This window comes from Aspergillus chevalieri, chromosome 4 (assembly GCF_016861735.1).
Source record: "Aspergillus chevalieri M1 DNA, chromosome 4, nearly complete sequence".
Lineage (NCBI taxonomy): Eukaryota > Fungi > Ascomycota > Eurotiomycetes > Eurotiales > Aspergillaceae > Aspergillus > Aspergillus chevalieri.
In genome coordinates this window covers 265535-283496 of record NC_057365.1, presented here as the reverse complement: position 1 = coordinate 283496, position 17962 = coordinate 265535, and the positions used below count along the sequence as shown (strand labels likewise).

The 17962-nt window shown below is 48.9% G+C and overlaps 7 protein-coding genes across 7 annotated transcripts; 3 read left to right on the top strand and 4 right to left on the bottom strand.

The window, feature by feature from the left end:
- Window positions 1–741: 741 nt before the first annotated feature.
- ACHE_40103A (uncharacterized protein) lies at window positions 742–1047 on the top strand (the record flags this gene model as incomplete). The annotated part of the gene is made up of 1 exon (XM_043278265.1): window positions 742–1047. The coding sequence occupies one exon, from the start codon at window positions 742–744 to the stop codon at window positions 1045–1047; it is 306 nt and encodes a 101-aa protein (XP_043136061.1).
- Window positions 1048–2498: 1451 nt separating this feature from the next.
- On the bottom strand, window positions 2499–3549 carry ACHE_40102S (uncharacterized protein; the record flags this gene model as incomplete). The annotated part of the gene is made up of 2 exons (XM_043278263.1): window positions 2499–3246; window positions 3308–3549. 2 exons carry the CDS (start codon window positions 3547–3549, stop codon window positions 2499–2501), a joined length of 990 nt encoding a protein of 329 aa, XP_043136060.1.
- Window positions 3550–4156: 607 nt separating this feature from the next.
- On the top strand, window positions 4157–4517 carry ACHE_40101A (uncharacterized protein; the record flags this gene model as incomplete). Its single annotated transcript, XM_043278262.1, has 2 exons — window positions 4157–4257; window positions 4319–4517. 2 exons carry the CDS (start codon window positions 4157–4159, stop codon window positions 4515–4517), a joined length of 300 nt encoding a protein of 99 aa, XP_043136059.1.
- A 6251-nt stretch (window positions 4518–10768) lies between these two features.
- ACHE_40100S (NADP-dependent oxidoreductase) lies at window positions 10769–11785 on the bottom strand (the record flags this gene model as incomplete). The annotated part of the gene is made up of 1 exon (XM_043278261.1): window positions 10769–11785. One exon carries the CDS (start codon window positions 11783–11785, stop codon window positions 10769–10771), a length of 1017 nt encoding a protein of 338 aa, XP_043136058.1.
- A 570-nt stretch (window positions 11786–12355) lies between these two features.
- ACHE_40099S (cupin domain-containing protein) lies at window positions 12356–12842 on the bottom strand (the record flags this gene model as incomplete). Its single annotated transcript, XM_043278260.1, has 2 exons — window positions 12356–12749; window positions 12817–12842. The coding sequence occupies 2 exons, from the start codon at window positions 12840–12842 to the stop codon at window positions 12356–12358; spliced, it is 420 nt and encodes a 139-aa protein (XP_043136057.1).
- A 2903-nt stretch (window positions 12843–15745) lies between these two features.
- On the top strand, window positions 15746–16606 carry ACHE_40098A (uncharacterized protein; the record flags this gene model as incomplete). Its single annotated transcript, XM_043278259.1, has 2 exons — window positions 15746–15883; window positions 16148–16606. The coding sequence occupies 2 exons, from the start codon at window positions 15746–15748 to the stop codon at window positions 16604–16606; spliced, it is 597 nt and encodes a 198-aa protein (XP_043136056.1).
- A 228-nt stretch (window positions 16607–16834) lies between these two features.
- ACHE_40097S (putative C6 transcription factor) lies at window positions 16835–17551 on the bottom strand (the record flags this gene model as incomplete). The annotated part of the gene is made up of 2 exons (XM_043278258.1): window positions 16835–17444; window positions 17493–17551. The coding sequence occupies 2 exons, from the start codon at window positions 17549–17551 to the stop codon at window positions 16835–16837; spliced, it is 669 nt and encodes a 222-aa protein (XP_043136055.1).
- Between the last annotated feature and the right edge of the window lie 411 nt (window positions 17552–17962).

Sequence of the window (17962 nt, the reverse complement as noted above, 5' to 3'; positions counted from 1 at the left end):
GGGGCATGCAGGGGTAAAAGGGGATGAGAGAGACGAGCAAGCAGGAAAGTAAGCAGCCATTAGGCCTCCAGGGACAGGTTCAAAAGAGATCTCTCTAGGTTTTGCCCACAGAGCTCGGACGGAGGCCTTTACAGCATAGAAGCAGATATGGCTTCAGGGAACTTAGCCAGCCATCCCAACAGGGTTGATCAACCTACAGGCCACAGAAGAACTGGCGACTCGACTCTACAGCTGCTGTGGCTCCAAAGCACCTGGCAAGCCGCTATTCTCAACTGAAGTCAGGACATGCAGCCATTGGAGAACACCTACATCGGATTCGACTTGTGAAGGACGTGATTCTTCAAGGGAGACAATATACCGTTTTCCCTTTAAATGTCGGCAATGGCGACACCAACAAACAAGCTCTACAAGGATCTGGGGACAGATGGGTTATGGAACCCACCACTGCAGAGGAATATTTATAAGGATGACATTCTAGCGGATCCCAAGGCTACCAGGGTGGTGCTACAATTCCTAGCCAGCACCAGCATAGTTCTACTTCAGGGATATCTACAACGGGCGGTGGAAAGAGCCCGGAAAGACGGGGAATGGGAACTGGGAGCATTGGAATAGGCAAGTAGAAGTGGAGAAGGGTAGCAGAGGGGGGGGCAGCCTAAGCTGAATGTCAGCTTAGGCCACACTCACCCTGCTCTGAAACACAAGAAGAGCACTCTGCTCGAAAGAGAGGCCTGGTTCGTCGCGATGGCGGATTTCCTGATCAACTACAGACCATTCAAGTTCACAGCCAGCGCAGCCATCAGCGATGGTATCCGGTGCAGCATCGACATTTCATTCATCCACACAAGCGTCTCTGCAGAGCTTAGTACAGAATTGACCCTCTGGGCACCACCAGAGACTGGCCGTGTCCATGCCAATTTGGTCACCTCGTTCGATATCAATTTCGGAGACAGTCAGGCCATTACGGATCCCATCACACTCATGAACTTCTACGAATTTGTCCTTCAGTCGAGCCAGAAGACACCATCAGCTCTACAGATCTGCCTCTAATCGAAGAGTCTCCGTAAGAAATCCCTAAACAAAAGAGAGTGAAAAACGAAGGCCATACCTTCCTCGTCAATCCCGGTCTGGTTAATAGCGGTGAGAGCATCGAGTGCAGAAGAATAATATGACCTGGATGATGGAGAAACAGGCCAAGTCTGTGCCGACGGCTTTGCGGGATAACTGTTCGTCCTGCCTTCCCTCTCTTTTCACTAGAAGTTCAACTGATCTTTTGTCCAGATAACCGGGGATCCAGTAGACATAGACTTGTCCAGGCTGAATGGCCTGACATCGTGGGGGCCGGGTGGGCCAGGCGTTTGCAACCTCTTGGAAGGCCAAGATGGTGTGTTGACTGGAGCCTCTGGGGGAGCCCTGTAGCTGCTGTACCACTTCCTGGTTATCAAGGAGGACATATAGATTCTGTGTGTAGGGGGCCTGGGCACTATCACAGGCGGCCTTTAGCCCTTCATATGCCGCAGTGGCCTCTGCATCAAAAACTTCAATCCCGGGGAGGCAGAGATGGCCGTGGGTGGACTCCTGCTTGCAAGCACCCCGGTGTCCATACTATCCAGCACCGGCCGCAGTATCTGAGTTGCTTAAGCGTTGCCGTCAGTGAAATTGAGGACCAGAGTCCTAATGTCTCTGCCCAAGGAAGCAGCTCCCTGTAGGCTCTGCTTTTCCCAATCGGTGGCCTTCTGTCTAACCATGGAGACAAGCTCTAGAACTTCATCTCCAGTGGTCTTTATTTGTGCTGTTTTTGATGCCGCTGCTGCTGCAATGTGGCTTTAGAGTTCTGAGCCCAATTGGCTTTGGGGGGACTCGTGGGTCGGAGTTGTAGGAGGGGTATCCCGTTCAGGCTGCGTGGGTGGATATTGGTTCTCAGGAGAATGGCAAGGGAAGTGTTGAGCCTGAATCGGTATCTCTCGTCTCAGTTGTTCTGGTGATTGTTGGGGGATGGTGGGCTCTCGAGGAGGCGCGGTCGGGGTCTCGCAGACCTCCGGGGCTTCTCCCATGTCAGCATCTTCTGTGCTATTGAGTTGTTCTAGCCTTTTCTCTTGCCTTAGTTTCGTGGCGCGCAGGCGATAGTGCGCTTGGGTAGGGGGGGGCTATTCTTTTCCTGACGCCCATGGTGTTTTCGGTGACTGCATCATTATGCATTGATTATTCATTCATGTACATAGTACCAGTCATCATGAAGACCCTTCACGATGCTGGTGGGCGAACTTCCGCATACCAGCGATTAGTCTGTCTTTCTTATGGAATGCCACATATTAGTCCGCAGTGCGCTCATCACGCTGTCTCAACCCTACATCTCTAACAGGTGTAGGTTTTCTAGGTACACAGGCACGAAACAATCACAATCCAAATCAGCACCTCGTCCCCTAACTTCCATCCGGTTTTTGTAGAATTCCTGGCCAGGAAAGGACCCAGCGAAAGCTCACTGTATGGCCATTCCATCACTATTTCGGGGGACCAACAGCGCCACACACCCCGACATCCTCGTAGTTCAGACCAAAGCCTTGGACCTTGGGGATGATTCGATAAATAAAATTGATTTTGCTGCCGCCCATGACGTACCCAATATATTCAGAAATATCGTTGTAGGCGGCTCGATGCACCCAATCTTCACCAATGGCATTGGCAACCTCATTGGAATCCGCTATGTTGAGTGTTGAAGGCGCTTCAACAAAGGCAGAAACCTTCAGCCCCTCTTGGCCGAAGCTGGTACGCTTAGCTATCTCTGAGGAAGGGTTGGCCTGAAGAGACTCGTTGAGGCCACCGAGGTGGAGTACATGGCCGCCATTGCTATATTGGTTGAAAGCGATATCATGGGTGAAGCTGTCCGCCTTGATGCCTCGAACGATGAGACGGCGGGTCAGATCCGGCTCGATGGCATCGCGCTTGGTGTGGGAAAGGGACAAGATGTCCACATCTTCAATGCCATTGTACTCCATTCCCAGTTCAGAGAATGCCTGCGCAACAGCGTCTGCGTAGCTTTCTGCTAGCAAGGCACGTCGAGCAAAGCTAGACACCTCATTATCCGGGGACTCTCCAACCGCTCCTTGAGTTCGCGCCCCCCTTCGAGAAACAGCGAAAACGAAGTTGATGGCGCCGGTTACGAGTTTGACCCAGTAGGCACATTCTTCGTCATGGTAGTGTTCGCATATAGAATGCGCCATCAAGCCACTCAGAGTCACGTATGATAAGCTAGAGAATCGACATCGAGTTAGTTTCCACACGCTATTCCAGATATTGGGGAGCTCAATACACAGCAGACGAGTCACGCAAGTTGAGAAGTTCTATAGCACGGTTTATACACCGAGGAGCACGGGCTTCCAACTGCGTCAGAGCACCATGGGCTTCGTTTGTGCTCCGAGGGTCCAGTGATTGGATTCCAGGAGTGTCCCCATGCTGGGCAAGGGCACCTAAGGGGTCTTCATTGTTGAGAGGAGCACTCAGACCCAACTGGATCAAATAAAGAAGCCCAACGGCAACGGGAATGAACTTCATGGCGAACAGAAAGAAACAAGAAAAAAAAAAAGTGTTCAGAAGAATCAAGTAGAGGTCTTGTTGCTGCTATTCCTCTTCCATCCGGCCAAGGCTTTATACTTTTTCTTTTTGGGCTACATTTCTCTGTATGTTGATTCCCTCATCTTCGCTTCATGCCCTAAGTGGTTATTACAATATCTGGTGCCCACCTCAATGCCGGAGTACTCCGTCGGAATACATGTGCCGTAATCAAGGACAAGTTCCGAATATGCCCGTATCGCGTAGACTGAAGCTTGAATTCAGACAGTCCTCTCACTTTTCCTGGTACTACTCGCTAGGCCATATGGGGCCCGTGAGCCCTGATAGGCGTTCTCTCGCCCACGATGGATCGTTGCGGTGGGCTTCCTTCGCAATCATCAATGTCGGGGCATTCCGAGTAGGTTCGACCTAGTTAAGCTGGTTTCGGAACTAGACCCCAAAGTTTAACCCCCATAGCTCGCTCCAGCCATCCAATTGCGCCACTCGCCGCTTAGCTTGAAATTTTAGCCCCCTTATAAAATGAAACCTTTGCCCTGAAGAATCTTCAATGCTGAAAAACCACAGCATGTGTCTGTGAACCTCACACAGCATGACGAAAGAAGTCAAGTCCGCGGGTCGCGCCTATGAAAATGTCCACCGTTATCCTGCCTGTTCGCGTGTTTTCTACTATGTACGCTGGATTCTGATCATGTAAGAGGCCATCATGAAAAGTTACCTGGATAGTTGGACAAGGCTCATACTTTATAAATAGGCTGGCTGTTGGCAGCATTGCACTGCCCGTGGAACACTACGTCAAATGCCGCTATTATCAAAAGAACGAGAAAGCAGCGTGCCGGGGGGAGTCGAACTCTGTCATGATTGTTCTGGGCTGTGCCTTTCTGGTTTGGTGGCCCATTGAGCGGGCCATGTTTTACTTGGCCCGTCAATATGTCCGGAATCCCACCCAGTGATTCGGTGGGCATGGTTTGTAAATACAGTCAAACTTCATTAAGACGATGTAATTTATCCAGCGGCTTGCTATCGTATTAACGCGAATGTCGTCATATTGAATAATTAGTTAATGTAATCCACAAGCGAGCTGCGCACCTCCGCATTCCATATAAAATGGCACTTTCTATAACCTCAATATCTCAGTCACCAACAGATATAGAGGCTTATTATAAGAAAAGGCTATACACACACCCACTACAAGAAAGTATTTTAATTTCTAAAGAATCTGTAGCTCTTTATAGCCATAGATGCTTGAATATCGAGAAATACGAAAAATACAGCGGTAATTTATATTACTCGAAGCAATATTCATTTGAAAAAGCTTCCTACTCAGTGTGTATGATTTTAGTATCATAATACCCTATATGGTAGGTTTCAGGCTTTGTAAATACTTTGTGGTTGAGATATTGAGGTTATAAAAAGTGCAATTTTATATGGAATACGGAGGTGCACAGCTCGCTGTGGTTGCAGGTGACCTGAGGTCAACTTTTTCCTCGTGCGGGACAAACTTGCTTACATAGCATTCTTGGCAGCCATGTGACCGACAACCGATCTTTACAAACTTTCCTCCCGCATGATCTCTGTCAGACTGATTACCAACTACCAGTAAAGTAACTACCGTACCACCACTTGTCCGACCACCCAATCAACTACTCTTTCCCACATATCTACACTCCGGGCGGCTCAGAGAGCCAAAAGCGGCGAGAAGTCGGACCGAAAACGGAAAGGGCAAGTGTCGAGATTTCCGCAGAAAACATTTACAATAGTGCGACTAACATAAACCCTACAAGGAAGTCGGTTTTACCCGCGCATATCGGCGAAATTTGAGTGGAACTGTCAAATGCCAAGCGTTCCCGCTGGAAGCAGTCCGCGGATCCGATAGTACTCCGAGGCTTCCGAGCTGATCCACATAAAGTACGGAGGTAAAAGTACAATTACCACCACGGAGTCTCCAGCTGCAACTGATAAGGCACAGGCCAGCGAGAATTTCCAGAGGTGGCTTACTTTTATCCCACCACAATCGATGGTCGTCTATACAGACGGATCAAAAGGTAAAGACAGCAACGCTGCAGGAGTTGGCTGGGTGGGCTACTGGGGTGCCTGCAAAACCAAGATCTTCAGTGGACACAGAAAACTCCCCAACCATGAGGTTTTCGATGCAGAGGCCAGAGGGGCCCTGTTTGGTTTACAGACTGCCCTCAAGGACCCCAATGCCCAGCACTCCACGAACCTATACATCTGCTTGGACAACCTGGAAGCAGTACAGCAACTCCAGGGCCAACCCACAGGATCAAGCCAATCAGTTTTCAAACAGTTTCAAGAAGCCGCCCAGACATGGCCATTCTGCCTGAGAGCACCCAACACGCAACCAGACAGGGTACAGGTGAAATGGGTACCTGGACACTCAGGCATCAAAGGAAATGAAGAAGCGGATAAGGAGGCCAAGATGGGCTGCCAGGCTCGCTTGTGGTTCCCCCTACCACCTGCCTCAATAGCAGCCACCAAGCGCAGCCCAGAAGGTGCACTGGCGCGCTTTTGCACAGTATTGGTTGGGAAACGCTCCCAAACAATACAAGAACCTGGGAATAGGCCTAGAGAACGGCCACCGGAGCTCCATCTTCCCCGACCAGCTCTGGGTCGCCTCCTAGCTGCCAGAAGCGGCCATGGTGACTTTGCAGAATACCACGAGCGCTTCAAACATGATGATGCCTTATTGACCTGCTCATGCGGACGCAGAAAGGAGCCCACCCACTTTTATTTCTGCCGAGAGGGTCGCAAAGCAGCGGCACATCCATGGGGCCAGCAACCAGTAGCAGACATCCTTACCAAAGAGACAGGATTCACTGCATACGCGGATTGGCTGGGTAGATCGCAGTTCTACACAGCCATCTGTAGACGCCATTAGGATGCTAAACGCGTCAATCTGGGAACCAATAGGCTTATCTCTGGCTTCCCTCCTTTTTCCTCTTTCCCCCACTCTTTCCTTTGCTCCTCCTCTTTTCTGTTCCATTCTCTCCTTATTTCCTTCTTTGGAAAAACCTAATATGCTCAGTCTGCTGTTTAACAGCTGTGAAAACCCAAGCAGCCCCCCCGCGCCGGGGCACCTGTATTTAGATGATAGATGGTAGTTTAGCTAGAGAACAGGCAGTTCCGATCTGCCCGTCGTATATCCCGCTCGGGACCAGAGCCTCACTGCCTCGGCGGAAGGACTCGCCCCCGACGTTAAATAGCACACACGCACACACACCACGGAGTCTCCGTACAGATACCTCAATCAAAGGCAGAAACCTCATAGGTGTACACACTCAGGTACCCCTAAGTGGGCCTATGGAAAGGTCCCGAAGTGGTCCTTTAGTATTGGTCGGCGTTTGCTTCGCAAGGTGCAATGGAGAATATGCAACGGATGTCTGACAATGCACAAAATGGGAGAGCAGGAACTGCTGGCAGTAGCTTAAGAACCCCAGGCAAGCCTGATAAGGCTGGCTTATATACATAGAGTGATCTGTATTTGTGACGTGCAGTCTGACCATGGTGTATAGCCTCTTGTAACTAGGTGGTAGCTAATATTGGAGAGCACCAAGTCATACAAAGAATACATTTATCTACAAGTGCTGAAGTGCACCTTCATAAAAACTATCAATATTTCTTAATGCCTGCAGTTATGCATGTAGGCTGAGTCCCTTTGCCACATCAGGATCCCAATGGACCCAGTCTAGCCGAGGCAGATGATATAAATCTTGTAATCAGACCCACTGCTCTACTGCCATACAGCTTAGCAGCATATTGAGCTACTGGTCCACTATACATATACCATTACAAGGATCATGACACATATGGCCTAGAATGGCACAGAGAAACCGCAAATCCGCCTCCGAGCCCGCACCAAATCAACATCAGTGCGGATTGAAGGGAGATTTGCTCATCCCGCAGTGGCTTCGGATTCTGAGGCCCCAACCCGCAATGGACTCGGAGACTCCGTTTGGTGTGGGCTGGATTGGATTGGGTGGTGTGACGGCTCAGCTCAGCGCCTTTATCGGCAAACACCATAACAATGCCATGAAAGCAATGAAGACAAATAGCTGCTTAGCGAGGCCACACACAATCATATAAGACTTCTTTGTATAAATAGACTTTCCTATTTTCTTTTCTTCTTCAGATTCGATATTCTCGTCGATGGCTACACTGGTTTAGATAGGAATCTCATTTCGTTAGTATCTACTAGTCCGAGCCCGTGACAGATGGATTGGGTGAACCCACAACCTTCAATTAAAGATAATACAGTCATACTACAAAGGTGAAAGGAAATGTATCTACCCATTATGGGGTCGGTTTGTTGCGGCCATGGTACAACAATGGTATTGATATTGACTTTTGTAGTAGGCTAGGTCCCAGAAGCCATTGTCCAGCTATAACAGGAAGGATTTGATAGAGAAAGAAGAAAAGATGTCTGCTAAGACAGTAAACTAACATATAACTAAAGGTCAGCGCAAAAAGTATATCTGATGTATGGATCGGGCATCTAACCAAATTGTCATGTGCTTGCAAGGACCTGCTCTAAGTGCCAACCTAGGCATAGCTTATCGCAGCTTTGCTTCTGTAAAACATTAAATTCGAAATAGAGCAGGCCCATACCTGCATCCATCATAAAGTCTTGAATCATAACTCCCATCTTCATGGTCATACAGGCCTTTATTGATTCCCTCCACGTCCAAATACACCTCACATGCCTTGAAACCTATTATTGGACACCGCAATGTCACTTCCTTGCCTTCCTCATCAATCTTCTTGCGTTCAAGAAGAAAAACAGGGTGCCCAAATGACATTATCACCAGAACCAAGATGGCAAAAATGGACCAAAGAACTGCTGATGTTGCTGTGGACACATAGTAACTGATCTGCGCACAGGCAATCGATCCAGTCACAAAGAATACACCGGCAAAGTGACCAAAGTATGGCATGACATAGTATGTATTCCCTGGTACTAGACGACGCTCGCGAGGGGAGCGGTTGGCATCATGCAATGGAGTGCTGTCTGGAGCCATGCCTGATGATGAGTGTGTATAGATGAATAATAAATAAATTGGAAAAATAAAATTGTAAAGTATTGAATATGGTTGTAGAGGACTTTGACCAGTGGGTGAGGATAAACAGGAAAAGAGGAGGTAAGACAGTGAGGGTCTTCAATACAATTTGGGCATTTGTGAAAGAAATGAATGATGGTTTGGTGATCTTGATCAGTAGAGTGAATTATATATGTCAGTAACAGTTTTTTCCGACTGTCAGAAATCACTCGGATAATTCTACTCCGGAGTACATGTAAGTTATGTCAGGTATTATTTGTGTGTCTTAATACATCAGAACTCCCGGACAAGCCGGAATAGCGCTGGGCCGCTGATGAAACGGCTTGGTCCATATTACATACGCCAACCCATTGGCGAGCCAGGAACGTGATGCAGTCTGTATTTAATGATGGCAGCACGGAGAGTGCGAGCATGGATGGAAATGAAGGCCAGGAGCTCTGACAACCTGGGGGCCCCAGGCCAGGTCAGCGAGGCCAGAAGCGGAATCAAAAGATTCTACAAATGTCATTGATTGGTAGGCCAAAGCATCAAACTTGCCTGCTAGACGCGAGCAAACACACAGGTGTTGATGGGGGCCTTGGAAGCAGCCCAGACAAAGCAAAAAGGACTGTACTAGATGGTCCAGGATGTGACGGTCTGGTCATTCGACAACAGAACGCATTGATGTGAAATCAGTGTTATGGTCATGAGAGCACGAGAGCATAGCGTCATTGCTGAGAAACTCTGCATCGGCAAATGATTGTTCTTTAGTGTTGTGCTTTCCACAGTAACGTGTCATGGGGCGCAGCAAACCGGAAATTTGCCAACAAAGCTCCCATCAATCATCACTTGGCAGTGAGGTTTGGTTCCAGACTTTACAGAACCGCTCCGCGGGAATTTGACCGGTGTCTGTGGTGAGACTAACCAACAAAACCACCGATGAGGCATTTATATCATTGGATTTGTTTCTCCCGGATGCTAAATCTTTGTCATCTGGGCGTTCCAACAGCATACGCGGCACATGGGATCAGCATCATTAGGGCGAAAGTGGACGCAGGACGGGCGCCCGCAGAAAGGGTCAATGGATGTGGTCGATTGTAAGCTGGTAATCAGCCTTCAGAGTCTGTCAAGCCTGGACTCAATACCTTTTCTTTGATAAGGGAGTCAAAAGGGCGGATACCATTAATGAAGAGCGGCCGGAAAAGCAAGACCTCATGTAAATTGTTTTTTAGTAAAAGATAGGGGAGCAGAAAATATAAACCAATTCACTGTATAAAAAGTAGAGCGAGACAGAATCACCTTGAAGTGTCGGTCAACGTAAACAAGGAAAAGGAAACCGGAAGTGGAGGCGACAGGGTGCAGCCGCAATTTCTGAAAGAAAAAAAAAAAAAGGAGGGGATGGCGGAGTTCAGTTGGCCAGGAAAATCGGTGAGTGTGAGTGCAGGATATGGGAGGGAGTTTGGCAAGAGAAAAAGATTTGGGAGGAGACGAAGTCAGAACAGTGAGGGAGGGCTCTTTTATACTTGGGAGGCCAGGCGGTGTTTACAGTACAGCGTATCAAGAGGCTATACCAGAGACGGCAAGACTAGCCGGAACAGGAAATTCACAGGTCCTCGTTTTACAAACATAAACTTTTTTTTTCCGCTTTGGTTCAGCCATATACAGTCAACCCTCATTAAGACTATCCAGCTGCTACCATCGTTTTAACGCGAATATCGTCTTACTGGGGGGCTATCTTATATAGCAAAAAGAGAATCGGTGCAGGTGAATAGTATCGGCTAAGCGCGAATATTGGCTTAGCGAATATCGTCCCACCGGGGTTCGACTGTAATTTGACTTAATACTATCATGAATTGATAAAGTGATACACGAATCTGCGAACAATTGTCATTCTTGATAACCACGAATACCCGAATACACGAATACCCGACGGTATAATCGCACTTTTAGGGTTGGGTCACGGAGGCATGGATCTTGCGCATGTTAACAGAATTTATTAAAATAGGACTTCATAAACAACAGGCCGATCGAATCTGAGCGAGAAGTGACTTAATTTTCCACTGAATCTGAAATCTAAAATTATTTACACACAATGCCAACGGTGGGGGTCATTTGAAAGGTTTCGTCTATGTAGCAAAGCGCCGTGACGCTCAGACGGTGAGGATGAATTTTCCACGTCCAGAATACCGCCCATTCGCAATATCGTACGCCTCACGTGCCTTTGCAAGGGGCCAAGAGTCGACCACGAAGGACTGTATGGCTCCCATATCCGCAAGTTCAGCAAGATAGTGTAATGCCTCAGTACTGCCCTTCACAATGAAAAACAGAGCATGCACACCAGCCTTACGTAGACCGCGCTTCTCATGCTCTTCCACGAAGTTGAAGCTCGCAGAATCCACAGAAACCAGCACCCCGGTCTTCGAAATATACTCCCAGCACTGCTCCAACACCTCCCCGCCAACCATATCAATTATAACATCGAACGCCCCTCGATAGCATTCCAACATACCATACTCAACCGTTTCATCCGCCCCAAGGCCCCGCAGAAACTCTCCATTGCGCGCATTCGAACTGGTAGCGGCCACTACCCTTACGCCAGCCGCCGCCGCAAGCTGAACGAGATAAATTCCCACCGCACCCGCAGCCCCGGTGATTAGCACGTGTTGGTCTTTCCTGAGCGCAGACCGCGACATGATTTCCTCCATAGTGGGGAGGGGGAGCCCGGCGTGGTCGAATAAGGCCTCGTAAGCAGTTTGGGCACTGAGAGGCAACGCTGCGGCCTGCGCGAAAGTCAATGCGGTTGGTTTCAGGGCAACTTCATGCTCTTTGACGACTGTGTATTCAGCCCATGTGGCGGCGCGGTCTACGTTCGCCATGCCAAAGACCTTGTCGCCTGGGTTGAACTTGCTGTCGGGCGAGAAGACCTCGGTCACGACTCCGGCGAGGTCGTTGCCAAGGATGGCGTATTCGTGCGTGTAGGTTTCGGGCCAGGCTAACATGTCGCGAATGACGGTTGTGGCTTTGACGCGAACGAGAAGCTCCCCAGGTTGAGACGGCCTTGGGATGGGGACATCGTGGTCTAGCTGTAAGGAGGTGGATGGTGCAGGGTTGAAGGGTGAATAGGGGGTGGATTTGGAAGGATCGGGATGGACGCGAATGGCTTGCATGGTGTGCAGCGTCGTTTGTCGTGTTACCACTAGTAGGAGCGAGTGCGCTGAGAATTCGATCTGAATGACGGTTGCAGCGGCGGTGAGATTAAATATTCCTGCGATTTGATTATGTATTTTATGCGTGATGAAAGAGGGTATCAGGATAAAATAGGCTATGGATAGAACAGGCTATCAATAGGCTATGTGCATCGCGGGAATAGTTGTAGTAACTCGCCAGCTGCGCGGCAAGCTAATGGCCAAGAAAAAGTTCCTCTCCAATTGTGTGCGAGGGATTCGGCTTCTGCCTTGTGGTGTTCGACTGGGATATGCGCGACCAAACATACTTCAAGGAGCTCGCGACGTGCATTGTTGCCCAACTTGCTTCGAAGGGTTATGCACCCGCGGAACCCTTCGAGTCTATGACGAGATGTGAAGATTTTGGGACTCCAGGCAAGGATGCTCGTAGTCTCCGTTACACAGGATCACTAGTGGTCGAAGATGAACTGGAAAATTAAAGACAATTAAGGGAAAGATTCATTGACATTGACTATGAACAAATGAACATCCCTGATCCCCGCCAATCCACATTTACACCTGCATTTTCTGCGCGACAATATCCTTATATTCTGCGTCATATTGCAAAAGCACCGATGGGCCCTCTCTCTCCAAAGTCTCCGAGTCGATGACGAAATTCACGAAGAACGCCGCCGGCTCAGTCTGGCTCGCATTGGCGCTAATCCGGTGGTGACATCCTGGCGCTTCATACCAGGAACCGCCACGCTCGATCATCCTCATTGGCTCATCATTCATCTTATTCAAGAGAGAGCCATGGATTACATAGGCGGAGACGGAAGCACCCCCGTGACGGTGAGGGGGTGTCGCACCATTCGGAGGATATTCGACAAGCATGCCAACAATGGTCCTTCCGGGGCAGTTGACCAATCTATACTGGTAGGCAACGGTGGTCGTCGCCATAGGACACCTAGTAAATTTTTTGGGTTATGAGCTGTATCTAGGCTTAAGGGGGTTGTGATGTTTTAGGGACTTACTGGGAGTCGTAGGTTGGTTCTTGCATGATCACAGAATGAGCAATTGTTGTGCGTGTGGGCGGTTGTCTTTTAAGACAGCAATGTAAATAATTGAGTTTTTGTCCGAAAGCTGTGGTTGCAGGGTGCTTATATACCTTTGATGGACCTCTGGCATAGAAACCCAACCGTTCACACTCGACGGGAAAGAATCACATGCAATGGGTACTTGGGATCCGTTGTTTACTCTACTTATACTAGTCGGTTTGTTAATAGCCGATTCAAGGATCCAGAGTGAATAGGCTAACCGGGTATCCGGTGCCTCTACTCTGTAGACATGGGCGCAGCGCCGACACTGATATCCTTGAATATCTTCTAGTAAGTCCCGATGATGACAATCTCCACCCATAGATACCCACACCTTGTCTTTTGTCTTTGCCAATGCCATCTGGTGGCCCGGCATGTGTCCCGATGCATCAACGATAACAAACGAGCCATCCTCAAACAAGGCCAATCCATTGACCAAGGGACAGTCTTTTGGTATGCAACCCTGGCCATCCGGAAGTTGTTTGATTCAGTTGAATGACTACATGTCGTTAATGTGTAAAAAGTATTTAGTCGACAAGCTATGATTACGTGACAGCGCTTGTTTGTGGTATGGCTGGTACGGGTATAGACTCGGGGATCCACCCGGATATCCATTCTAAAGCCCACCGCCATTGCCCAATTCTCAGCTATGAGAGCATCCTGCGACCGACGTGTGAGACAAATGTAAGCTACGGACTGCCTAATCGTGACTTCTACTGGGTTTTCACACGGGATGCGCTTCTAATCTATAGTCAATGATATGTTCGATAGCCTACGTCAATCGGCCGTCCGATGTTTCCGTACTGACTCAAAAGTCTCCAGCAAGTCATGATTTTCTCGGTTCTTCTGGGTAATTAAATACCACGATGATCTACAATCTCCAGCTCGTATGTTACTGATTTTAGCGCCATCAGCGATATAACAGCCACAAGCCCCATTGTACCACACAACTAACGTAAGTCACATGCGAGTGGCCACCACATGCGAGTGGCCACGGCCCACCGACCCCCCAAACACATATATATATAATTCAACCACAACCAATCAAAATTCATTTTTCTATGTATCCTGTACCTCAGGGCATCGATTCCTTCTATGTCCTATATTTTTGCAGATTCCACAGCGCTGTGGCGGCCGCTGATTGGCCGATTCATTGCTTGCCGAGGCCGATGCCTCGGCAGCAGTATCGGCTTCTTGAGCATTTAATTCCTCGAATATTTGCTGCTGCACCTGGCCAGCATTTAAGCCTTGATTGTATGGTATCTGCTTTCTAGATCGGGCTCGTTTTTTATGCTGGTGATCGACTTCGGCCTGTAAACGCTGGTTTTCATGGATAAGGAAAGCAGTACGATGAGCCATCTTCTCGAAGCCCTTGCTCATTTGCTGTATTTGGTCCAAAAGTGCTTCTGGGGGTGTTTTTGATCTTTGCCGTAGTAGGGTATTGATCGAAGATGTTTGGCGATGAATATCAATGGGCCTCTGTGGAGTATGAGGCACATAGCCCTCACTGCCACGGCTAGAGGGGGGTTGGTGTTCGAAGCTGTATGGTGATATTTTTGAGCACCTGCTCTGGATTATATGGAATAATCCCTGCAGCAACCCAGCTGTTCGATATTGTATCGGTTTTATAGGCTGTAAGACGTGCCTGGATATAAGCATGTAAGAAATCATGCTTATCAATTGAGTGTATACCAGATCGAAGCTTTGATTGGATATACTGCCCATATGCCTTCTTGATTGTGGAAAAACAGCCAATATCGAGAGGCTGTAGAAGATGAGATGAATGCGAAGGCATACACAACGGGATAATCTTGTTTTCTTTGCAGATAGCATCAAATTGAGCTGTTAAATGGCTTCCATGCCCATCCATAACCAAGAGCTTCCAGGCACCACCTTGGCGCTTTTGTATATGCGGAACGAAGTGGTTTTGCAGCCAATCGAGGCTAATTTGATCGGTAGTCCACCCATTTGGGCTCATATGGAATCGCCACTCTGGCGGAGCCGTAGAGAACCAGCCTTGAATGAAGACTTTCCCTTTGAAGATGATAACTGGTGGAAGAGCGTCGTTACGGCTAATACATTCAATGGCTGTTACCCATTCTCGATTGCCAGGTTGTAGAAGCTTGCGTTTTCCATAATATTCAGCTCTTGTGACCACCCGAGAGGTGCTGGTAAGTCCCATTGCGAATCCAGTCTCGTCAAAATTGTAGATATCATCATCCGAGATTCCATATTCCGTTTTTACCTCCCATAATGTGTCAAACCATTGTTGTATAGCCTTTGGGTCTTCATTCAATGCTCGCTGATAGTCGTATCGCCTTGAAAATCGGGTTGAAAGCTCAGGGGAGCGTTTCACAAAGTGGTAGACCCAATTGACGCCGACCAACTGTGGTTGAGTATCTCCGCGCTTAGAGAGGAGAATATTGGCCATTTCACGCACCATATCATGCCGGGGTGCTGCACCGCGTGCATCAAGGCTCAATATCCACTGCTTAAGCGAATCCTCTTCGTTCTGGGTCAATTTATGGCTGTTAGCGCGTGTAGCTGTGCGATAACCACGGCCACTGACGCGGTTGCGGAGCGTGGTACGGGGTACATCGAATTGACGCGCTGCTTCCGTGATAGTACGAATTTCGCGTTTTTTAAGGGCTTGTATAGCAAGTTCGACCCTGCCTTCTTGTTCAGCCGATTTTCGAAGCGATTCAGATCGTATTGGTGGCATGGTGGGTGGTTGAAGATAGGGAGTTGTAAAAGGTGGAGTAAAAATTGGTGGGGTGGCCACTCGCATGTGGTGGCCACTCGCATGTGACTTACGTTAGTACCAATCTCTCGCCGAAACGCCACTCGACTCCTGTAAGGATCCAAGATGCAGCAAATGGGGATTATCGGCATAGCTTTCGCCGGCGTGTGTACGGCCCTCTCCGCGAAGTGTGTAATCGAGTTAAACGTAGGCGAGGATGTCGGTATCGCAGTGACCATCGTCTCACCGAAACCAAAACTAATCGTACGACCTCGACTCTAGGAATCATATGCGAGAAACATGAGCGCACCCCTTGGCGACTTATTCCGTGAAAGGCATATTCGCTTCAAGACATGGTAAATACCATTATCGCATCTGTGCGCCAACTAGAGGTCGTCAACGGCGATGAGGCCTCTTAACCCTATCGTATGACTGGCTAGTCCTTGCAGCCGGCAACCGCATGAGACGCCCCCCTCCCCTATTCCCGGTCTTCCTAAGCACATATTCAGCGTCGACACGCTCGGATAGGCATCGAATTTCGAGGAGCATCTGCTCAGTCTTGCCTCGCTTCCATCTAGCCCAGCTCGCAATGCAGTTGTGGTTGGAGGCTGCGGATTCACGAGAACTGAAATCGCGGCAGAACTTCCTAGTTGTCTACGGTCAATTCTCAGTGTTCCGGACGTGCGCCCCGTCATCGTCGAACAGGCGAATCAGATTGATCGCGAATTGGGCTCAAATCCGCGAACGGTCATCCTCTGTGGCCTGAAGAAGCAAGACGTGGAAATGAACCTTGGATCCGCAGTTGCGTCTGTGGGCAAGAGGCGTCGTGATTGCCACCGGCGAGCGTATCCAAACCTTCACCGTTCTTTGGACAGCTGGACTAGAAGCAGCCTCCTTGATGCAGCAGATATCAGGCGCGAAAGACAATCTCAATCGCGTCGTGGGTACTTGGTGCTGCCGATCCTGACGGTAAAGGATCTAATCTAGATCATTATGTTTTCGATGGGTTATACATGTCTTCTAAATAGTTGTTAAAAATTTTTTGAGCTTACTGATATCACCTTATTTGTATTGTGGGAGTGATATGAGATTCTGTTTGCAAGTGATTATTTCAGATTGTTATTTGATAGCCGCTGTCTGCCCGGTTGTTTTAGCTCGCTAGGACAACACGACACAGAAAAATAGCCATCATCACGACACTAATTACATGGGGAATTATAATCCATCGCTCACCCCCCACGGAATATCATCCAGATTTCCAGGATTATACCAACCACACAGATCCTCGATGGACCCAATGGACGCAATCATATCAATGTTGCTTCCCGGTAACCCGCTGGTACTGAAGTCGAGACATGCTCCTTCTCCACCCAAAGACGGGTGTTCACTAGGTTTAGGAGTACTGCCACCAGTTGCTACACACCCAAGCCCCAGCACACATTGAGCAATCGTCTGTATCTCACGCACATTTCTCGCTGTTCTTGGCCACACTTCCCCCAGCACCTTGAGACATCCGAGCGTCATCCGAATCTGATCTCTTGCGGTGGCTAGATCCCTCTCTTTGAGGATGGCACTGCACGCTGAGAGCAGCGCTAGCATCCCTTCGCTCACCATGCAGGTAGTGAAGGGCGTGTGGTGAAATTGTCGAACTGGTAAGGCTAAGAGGCGGATTTGGGCTTCTATGGCCCGTAACACTCGGAGGGTGTGTACGTTAACTAGATCTGGTGTGGGTGTGTCAAGGGGTGGCTCACGGGCGCAGCTTGATACATTCTCGACAGCGTTAAATTTGAGGGCGGATAACGGACGGTGGACACCGATAGTTGATCTGTTGAGTGAGCGCGAAACTTCATGAGACAAAGAAGGAGAAGCTTACACGTGAATCAGCAAATGGGCCTGGAACATGAGCTCGTCAATTTCGCCGGTCTCGCTCATAACCTGTTTGCGGTATGGACCATTCTCGCGTATTATAAATATTCCCAACAAAACGTAGAACAGCAATCAGTGGTGCCAAGTCACGTTGTCTGCGCGGATCTCGATACAGTCGCGCCAGAAATTTTCGTGGTAAGATGAAGGGGTGACATATGTGAAAGTTCTTGTAGTATGAATCGATTAATAGATCCTTTTCAATGTTGTTCGGATGAACTGGGTTTGCTGCTTGCAAAAAGATGCTGGTGGTGTCGGCACCTCTATCCAAATCGAGCATACCAGGCTCGTGGCGATAATCCACGTCGAGGTGTTGAGCAGTACGCTCCGGGGGCTGCTGAACTGTTGTAGCTCCTTGCGAACCCGACTCACTGACTGGAAGAGTATTTGCTGCCGCTGCCATTTGTTTGCGACGCTCAG